Raw genomic sequence first — 10,000 nt, 5'->3', positions numbered from 1 at the left:
CTGGATCTCTTGTCCACTAGTCCCTTCCTAACATTTTATTTTAGTTTAAATTTGTTGACGAAATTGTCAGTATATTTAGTCTTAGTTTTAGTCATCATAGCTTAGTTTTTATGTAGTTTCCATTCAGTTTTCGTCAGTGGAAAAAGGTAGTCGACGAACATTTTCTGTCTCAGTTTTAGTCTACGAAATCAACACTGACCCCCTGGACATGACACTGTCACAGCGACTTTGGACCCCCAATCTAACCCTTGATGGGTCCCGACTAGGGGCGTATATATAGTAACTCTATCAAAATATAGATTTTATTTGATTTTATTTTTATTATGAGAAATATTTTTATGGAATTGTTTACATTGGGTAGAATATACCCGTGTTTAGTGATGGTGTGACAAAGAATCACACCTGTGTGAAGTGAGGGGCGCTCTTATCATCGTACATCATCATGCATCATCTCATACTGGCCAATCAGAATGCCTGTTGCCTGTTGCCATAAATTTACGTCATATTTGGCGGACATTTGACCTAATTTCTAGATGGAAAATATGAGACGTGTGGGGATCAAGATGATGTAAATTTTCCCTTCATTCATCAATGGCATTTAATGTTTGTGTTGCGGACATTTTTTGGGGACAAAAGCTGTTTCTAAAACGGTTAGTCCCAATACTTGATTCTGATTGGCTGGTTACCGTCACGTGAACGGTGTACATTTCACCAATAACCCACACCTTCAATCACTTTATATAATTCGCAGCTGATTCCACATCTCTGTAGCTGTACTGGGGAAGGGGAGCGCTTGATTGCCTTACAAACCCATGCCGTGCGGACGTCTAAGCGCCGCCCGGCTCATATAGAAGTAGAAGACTACGCCCCCAGCCATTGTAAAATACACGGTAACCTGAGACCTCTCGTGGCTTATTGCTTTAATATAGGAGGGGCTAGCACCCCTCAAAATCATACCCATGTGAAGTGAGGGGCGCTCTTATCATGATACAACATCCATTCATTGTCAATGGGATTTATTTTCTGTAGGCCAAAAATAGCTGATTTGCTCATCTACATAATTATGACGTAAATTCTCCATTCATTGTCAATGGGAAATGTAATGTTTGTGTAAGACGAATATCTACAGTAATAGCTGAATATAGGAGGGGCTAGAGCCCCCCCAAAAATATGTTTAGTGTTCTAGGACAGGGGTGGGCAACTTTGACGATGGAGAGGGCCACTATATTTCCACACTCACTCCAGAGGATCACATTGCACATTACTGTCTTAGAAAAATAGCCAATCTACAAGCTCAAAACGCGTCACACCGCAACGCGTTTTGAGCTTGTAGATTGTCTATTTTTGCTATATTTGAATTGGAATCCTGATTTTTTTTTAATTGGAGAGAAATTCAGTAAAAAATACATTGGACATCAAAAAGACAATAACCTTTCAATACTACTCATTAAGCTACTAATTTAGACTGAAGTAATTAAATCATGTTTACATGATTGGAATTGTAACAGCTGAAATGAAAAATATATCAGTATACCGATATATTAACCTGTAAGTGAAGGTGGGGGCCGCATGTGGCCCCCGGGCCGCCAGTTGCCCCATGTATGTTCTAGGGTTAAGTAACTGAATTACTGCACTCCCCCTCCTCTCTCCTCTACGCACGCACGCACGCACGCACGCACGCACGCACGCACGCACGCACGCTCCATCGTGACAGCAACCAATCAATCAGGCTTCAATTAGACTAATCACTAGATAACGAGGACAACAATTAGTGTGTGAGCTTCCTGCTCAGCACAATTCACTTCAAGGAGATTCAGTAAACATTTTACATCAAAGATTAAACTCTTTCAAACTTCCCCTCCTTTAATTAAGCAACTCTGGGAACTATCAAACCATGAGATCCTTTCACCCATAGCATCCATTCATACACATAGCATCCATTCATACACATGAACACAATCTTATCCATAGCATCCATTCATACACATGAACACAATCTTATCCATAGAATCCAATCATCATGTCCATCCATAGCATCCATTCATACACATAGCATTCAATCGCATCAATAGCATCAAATCTTATCCATATAGCATCTTATAAGATCCCATAGGATCCAATCACATCAATAGCATCAAATCGTATCCATATAGCATCTTATAAGATCCCATAGGATCCAATCACATCAATAGTATCAAATCTTATCCATATAGCATCTTATAAGATCCCATAGGATACAATCACATCAATAGTATCAAATCGTATCCATATAGCATCTTATAAGATCCCATAGGATCCAATCACATCAATAGTATCAAATCTTATCCATATAGCATCTTATAAGATCCCATAGGATCCAATCACATCAATAGCATCAAATCTTATCCATATAGCATCTTATAAGATCCCATAGGATCCAATCACATCAATAGTATCAAATCTTATCCATATAGCATCTTATAAGATCCCATAGGATCCAATCACATCAATAGCATCAAATCTTATCCATATAGCATCTTATAAGATCCCATAGGATCCAATCACATCAATAGTATCAAATCTTATCCATATAGCATCTTATAAGATCCCATAGGATCCAATCACATCAATAGCATCAAATCTTATCCATATAGCATCTTATAAGATCCCATAGGATCCAATCACATCAATAGCATCAAATCTTATCCATATAGCATCTTATAAGATCCCATAGGATCCAATCACATCAATAGCATCAACTCTTATCCATATAGCATCTTATAAGATCCCATAGGATCCAATCACATCAATAGCATCAACTCTTATCCATATAGCATCTTATAAGATCCCATAGGATCCAATCACATCAATAGCATCACATCTTATCCATATAGCCTCTTATAAGATCCCATAGGATCCAATCACATCCATTGTATCCACGGACAGACAGACAGACAGACAGACAGACAGACAGACAGACAGACAGACAGACAGACAGACAGACCTACCAGCACATTTGGTCCTGGCATTGAGAGGTGGCCCAGGGTTTCCCGTTCCTCCCTCCAGGGGTCTGGTTAACAGAACACTGATGAAGTATTCAGTATCTGGGTCCAGATGACCGATCTTCAGCTGAGATTTATCCACTGGCGTGGTGTCTATCAACATGCCTGACGATGTCCGATACTCCACCTGTACAATGATTACAAAATATTATCATTAACGTGAGATTTATCCACTGGTGTGGTGTCTATCAAGATGCCAGATGTTGTCCGATACTCCACCTGTAAAAATTCACAGTATCACAAAATTACACAACTGCAGTATTATACAACATCAGGTTGTACACACAAACACGACGCATGCACGGCTGTACGCGCACACACACACACACACACACACACACACACACACACACACACACACACACACACTCGTGTACCTCTTTCTCTCTGATGGGTCCGTCTCCGTTGATGGAGTTGGCGTTGAGTTCGATCCACATGTAGGTGGCGCCAACAGCAACCAGTTGTGGCGGAGCGATGGGGGAGGGGGGCTCTGAACACAAACAACAACAACAATAAGCGGTGCTAGTTGCTTCTACATGTGTATTTATTGTGACCGAAGGTCGCAGTTAACTATGGAATCGTGCATTTCCCATTTCCCTGTATCTGCCTGTCTGTCTGTGTCCCACATGGAGATCTCTGTATCTGCCTGTGTCTGAAGAGGGCAAACTGGTTAAGTAATCAGGTTGGCAGGTGTAGGGTTACCATGGCAATCAATTGGCTGAGGCAGAGGCTGGAAATTGCACAGGTCAGGGGACTTGGCCTTGTTAGGCCCACTGGCAGAGCCTGACCAGAGCCTTTTGTGGTGGTTCTGGAGAACCATGGGTCCGACCGGGCACTGCATTCCCTGCGCGGGGGGGGTGGAACGTGTGTGTCGACGTGTGTGTCGAATTTGAAGTCGGTGGGGCAAACGGTTCTCGAGTTACGTGCATTACAACCGTAGACACACACACACAGACAGACACACAGTCAGAGACACAGACAGACACACAGACAGACACACAGACAGACACACAGACAGACACACAGTCAGAGACGTGGCGCATTTATAGTTAGATGTGACTCTTCTGGCATTTGTTTCATATTGCCGGTAGCACAGTCTTGACATTTAGTAAAAAATAAATAATACACTTTTGTTGCTCACCAAAACAAAGACGGTTATAATGTGTTGAAAGCCTACTCTCCTTGGGGGTAAGACACAGGATATATTGTATTTTACAGAGGTTTTAAACGTGTATACTGTAGGTGTGGACAGGGTCTGGGAGTGGGACTCCAGGGCACATGGTGATGATATAAAGGCGGTCTATGCCAGGCCATCACAGATTACATCAGGTACTGAGAGGAGGTGTGCGTGCCCTCAAAGAGGGTTCACTACTGTACTTCTCTCACAATAAACCCTGGATGAACCAGCAGATTGTTGCCCTCCTTAAGAGGAAAGCCAGTGTGTTCAGGGAAGAGGACCTTGAGGTTATGGAGGGAGGTGGAGGAGGAGGTGGCAACTAGACATCATTACAAGGGCCAGAGGCAGCTACAGAGAACCTCACATTTAGTTATTGTGCAGATTGGAACAGAGGCTGCCGTGAACCCTGGGATAAAAATAAATATCACTGCTGTGCGTGTGAATGTCTCTAATTGGCTGAAGCATTGTTAAAGAGCACAAATTAACGCCATTAATTAACAACCTATGAATAGATGTTGTGTCAACCACAGGTTGTAACTATAATATTCGCTGAAATGTGTTCCTTTTGTAAAGAAAATATGAAAAGAAACCCTTTTTCTTTCTTTTTTTTTTGCTTGGCCTTTCCTTCTTCAGTGATTCTGGCCGGTTTCGCGCCTGCGCACTGCCGTTCACTTCTTGAATACAACCGGACTAAAAAGCTGAATAACTCTAAATCTACGGAGCTCTCCATGGTTTTGACAAAATGCGTGATGTTCGGAGGTCTTTTCTGATTACCCGGTGATCCCGATTGGAACATTGGCGTTTTCTAAAGGATGGCCTCATTTTAGCTCGCTAGCATTTACGCTAAATATTAATATTAATATTATTATTATTATATTTAGCATCTAAAATGGACGCCACAAACGGACGTGCATCACACTAAAACCAAGTACATCCGGGTCAGCAGTCAAGCGTTGGCTCTTGCGTCCACCAGGTGGCAGTGTTTGTGTTAAGCAATACCTGTTGTACCTCTGTCTGTGTCTCTTTTATGCCCATATAGGGATTTTTCTGTGTCTGTCTGTGTCATCGTAACGTCCCTCTCCTATAATGAGGAGAGGAGGACTAACGCCAAAGCTCCACATACTGTGTGGCGTTACGTTGCGTTTGGACGGCGTCAAAAAATCAACTGGGGTGAATCGGGACGAATGCAACGCAATGCAACGCAACGCAGTGCAATGCAACGCAACGCAACGCAACGCAACGCAACGCAATGCAGTGCAATGCAACGCAACGCAGCACAGCGCAATGCAATGCAACGCAGCACAGCGCAATGCAATGCAACGCAGCATCGGCAATGGAGCACACTTCATTGATTAAAAACATTCCTCCTTGCATTGAAGCTGAAGCGACGCCCGATGGCTGCAGTGGAGCTTCGGTGTTAAAGTTAAATTCACTATTATTCCTGAACTTCAGCAAATCACAGTAGACCTGGATTCCATTACCCACAATCCCCTGTAGAGCTGATCTAATTCTCCTTGACCCACTACATCCACCCTTCTATCTGTCTGTCTGTCTGTCTGTCTGTCTGTCTGTCTGTCTGTCTGTCTGTCTGTCTCTGTCTCTGTCTCTGTCTCTGTCTCTGTCTCTGTCTCTCTCTCTCTCTCTCTCTCTATTAAGGGATCAATAAAGGTTTAACTATCTCACTTTCTTTTGCTCTTTTGCTCCTACTTCTATTATCATCAAAGAAGTGATATCCTTTTACACGCACGCACGCACGCACGCCGCACGCACGCACGCACGCACGCACGCACGCACGAAGCACTGGTTGATTGACAGTTCAATCAGGAGTTTACGTAAGTGCCGGGGATTGTGGGATATCTGTCAGGTCAGGTGGCCAACGACAACTGACCTGTGTGTGTGTGTGTGTGTGTGTGTGTGTGTGTGTGTGTGTGTGTGTGTGTGTGTGTGTGTGTGTGTGTGTGTGTGTGTGTGTGTGTGTGTGTGTGTGTGTGTGTGTGTCCATCCATGTTGTTTGCTGAAACAGAGACATCAGACAAGCTATTGATCCACACACTCTCACACACACACACACACACACACACACACACACACACACACACACACACAGAGAGAGAGAGAGATGTCACCTCTATTAGAGTATTGATCTAAACTATAATGACACCAACATCTGAGAAAACCAAAGTCCTCTCCTCTCCTCTCCTCTCCTCTCCTCTCCTCTCCTCTCCTCTCCTCTCCTCTCCTCTCCTCTCCTCTCCTCTCCTCTCCTCTCCTCTCCTCTCCTCCTGGCCTAAACATGCAATAGTGTATTCAGTCCTTCTAATAAAACATTCCTCATCATAATACTATTAATATTCTAAATATAATCCACAGAGTATATGGACCAATCAGAATGCAGTATACTCACGTTTGACAGTGAGCTCGGCGTATGAGGACACGCCCACACCGTGCTCTGATTGGGCGAGACATCGATAGCGACCGGAGTCTCCCTTTGTCGTGTTTTCAACGTCAAAACTGGCAACGTAGCGTCGAGAGTTCACCGCCTTGGTCTCTCTGACAAACGCTTGGCGACCCCCAATACCCTGAAATACAATAGTAATAATATGTTTAATACATTTACACCCCAATACCCTGAAATACAATAGTAATAAATATGTGTAATACATTTACACCCCAATACCCTGAAATACAATAGTAATAAATATGTTTAATACATTTACACCCCAATACCCTGAAATACAATAGTAATAATATCTGTAATATACATTTACACCCCAATACCCTGAAATACAATAGTAATAAATATGTGTAATGCATTTACACCCCAATACCCTGAAATACAATAGTAATAAATATGTTTAATACATTTACACCCCAATACCCTGAAATACAATAGTAAAAATATGTTTAATACATTTACACCCCAATACCCTGAAATACAATAGTAATAATATGTGTAATACATTTACACCCCCAATACCCTGACATATTAATCATATATTGAATTAATACATTTGCGCAGTAGACCCCCCCAAAATACGCTGAAATACAATATATTAATTATATACACCCCCAATACCATGAAATACAATATTAATAATTTGTATAGAAATTTCAACCCCAATACCCTGAAATACAACATTACTTATTACTTTGATATGCTGCATAATGATATGCTGTTTAATTTTTGTGTTTCTCTTCTTTTTGTGTTTTCTCACATTACATTTTTCTTTTCTTGCCTGTCTGTATTTTAAATATGCTCAGTGTAGCACTTTGTTTCGACCTTGGACGTTGGACACGTGCTATACACATAAAGTTTGATTTGATTTGACACATTTACACACACACGAACGCAGTGCAACGCACGCACGCACGCACTCACGCACGCACGCACGCACGCACGCACGCACGCACGCACGCACGCACGCACGCACACTATACAGGCCTATAGGGAAAATAAATATTGAACTCTTCCTACTGTAGATTCTAGGAATTCGCACACATCACAAAACTAACGTCCATAAATAACTGTACGAAGTGGAATGCCACAGGGAGCATTGGACACACCGAGAAAGAAAAGCTGTATACCGAGACAACTCATTTGTATTCCGCCTCTTATTTGTTCAAAGCAGCATCAGGTGGTTTATTGTAAAATCAAAGTGCTCCCTCGAGACATTCACAACCTGAGAGGCAATGCACTCCACCTTGGCGGTGGAGTGCATTGCCTATTGTTTTCTCTCTCGCTGCCTTGGAGCTCGTCTTTCAGAGTGGTCCTTAACCCATTTAGGCCTGACCTCAAAAATTAAAAAAAATCTTCTAAATCCTCCAGTTTTCTGAAATAAATATTTTCACGAGTTTTTTTTCCAAAAAATAGCAGACCTACAAGCTCGTAGCATATTTTCACAATTTTTCAAAAATAGCAGACCTACAAGCTCGTAGCGCGCCACTCGGTGGCGCGCTACGAGCTTGTAGATCTGCTATTTTTCAATAGCTAAAGCATAACATAATGCTAACACCAAAAGGGGTTCCCGCCCAAAATGGGTTAAGCTTACTGGAATGTTCACAGTACGTCTGTGACCGCTTCCATTTGGATGCTGAGCAACATGCAGGTTGTGAACATGTGGAGAGAGCTCTTTATACGCGCTTTGCACCATAGAGTTATAACCAGCCCCATCTCAGCCAGACACGGTGAAATAGCACAGATTGGCAATTCCGCAAATACACGCCTAGAACACGCTCAAAATCACTACATATTATTTCTTGACCGGAAGTAGCTCATAACATGTCTACGGTGGATTTTTATGAAACAAACACTTTGCAAGTATTTTCTACGTAGTCATTTTTTTTTTGTATTTTTTTTTCAGTTACAGTTGATTTCATTAATGTACAATTTGTGGTTTTTTACATTGTATTTCAGACTTTTTTATTTTATACATGAATGTTGAGTACTGGTGTTGTTGTTTTGTCCTGTATCTGTTTTGTAATTGTTATGTATCTGTTGTTTGTCCTGTCTCAAACTTCAATAAAAATACTTGAATAATAATAATAATAACAAACACTTTGCAGATAGAAAGAAGGATAATCCAAGCTTTCCGTACAGCTGCAATGTTGCTGAGTTTGATGTTTTTTTTCCCTACAATTAGCTAGAACTTTTGGGAAGTTGCACCTATAGTCAGCACCTTGCTGGCAAGATGGATGCGTTCTGCATAACCCATTTTTGGCGGGAACCCCTTTTGGTGTTTTAAACATTCTGTTATAATTTAGCCATTGAAAAATATCAGATCTACAAGCTCATAGCGCGCCACCGAGTGGCGCGCTACGAGCTTGTAGGTCTGATATTTTTTTTTAAATCGTGAAAATATTTATTTCAGAAAACTGGAGGATTTAGAAGATTTTTTTAAAATTTCGAGGTCAGGCCTGAATGGGATAATTATGGTCAATTGGGTTACAACTAGGACGGGGCTGAGTCGGCTCTACTGAGCTTGAGCCACGAGAGACACCATACCGAGCGCGCTAAAGCACGCCAGTTGAACATTGCGAAGACAGCGCCCCTCTGTCACAGTCTATGGGGAGAATGTCAGTGTAATACAGTGGTGAGCAGTTAAGACTGGCAGTGATACCACTTGAGTACCTCCCTGGTGCCTCTGTGGCGCCACACCCCCTTTGGTGGTACCACGATTCGCACTTAATTTAAAGGTGTCAATGGGTGTAGTGTGGCAAATCAGCCACAGTGTGGCACATGTGAGTCCATGATTTTTTTACAGATTTTTATTGTACGGATTTGGGGCTTTTCTAGGCGTGTATGTACGGAAATGCCAATCTGTGGTATTTCACCGTGTTTGTGTGAGATGTTTTGAAATAATAACAATTGGTTATATTACCTTATGATATTGAGGTAAGGTAGTTTACCTGTATGTTAATGGGGTAAGGTAGTTTACTGCATGTTAATGAGGATTATGTTAATGAGGCGGATAATTACCTGTATGTGAATGAGGTACGGTAGTTTACTGCATGTTAATGAGGTTTATGATGAGGTGGATAATTACCTGTATGTTAATGAGGTAAGGTAGTTTACTGCATGTTAATGAGGTTTATGAAGAGGTGGATAATTACCTGTATGTGAATGAGGTAAGGTAGTTTACTGCATGTTAATGAGGTTTATGATAATGAGGTGGATAATTACCTGTATGTTAATGAGGTAAAGTAGTTTACTGCATGCTAATGGGGGTTTATGATAATGAGGTGGACAACTACCTGTATGTTAATGAGGTAAAGTAGTTTACTG

General features: G+C 41.7%; 1 protein-coding gene across 1 annotated transcript in view; it reads right to left on the bottom strand.

Moving 5' to 3' along the window:
* Nucleotides 1–10,000, bottom strand: part of LOC306913140 (receptor-type tyrosine-protein phosphatase mu-like) — a 144,433-nt gene that overhangs the window by 75,708 nt on the left and 58,725 nt on the right. The window contains exons 7-9 of the mRNA XM_079489696.1: nucleotides 6,623–6,797; nucleotides 3,419–3,531; nucleotides 2,988–3,168 (exon numbers count right to left, since the gene is read on the bottom strand). Of these exons, the coding sequence (XP_079345822.1) occupies nucleotides 2,988–3,168; nucleotides 3,419–3,531; nucleotides 6,623–6,797 (469 nt within the window). The remainder of the gene's footprint in view (nucleotides 1–2,987; nucleotides 3,169–3,418; nucleotides 3,532–6,622; nucleotides 6,798–10,000) is intronic.

The sequence above is a fragment of the Electrona antarctica genome, assembly GCF_951216825.1.
Source record: "Electrona antarctica genome assembly, chromosome: 20".
NCBI lineage: Eukaryota > Metazoa > Chordata > Actinopteri > Myctophiformes > Myctophidae > Electrona > Electrona antarctica.
The sequence above is the reverse complement of the archived record's forward strand: the minus strand, read 5'-3'. Positions and strand labels throughout refer to the sequence as shown.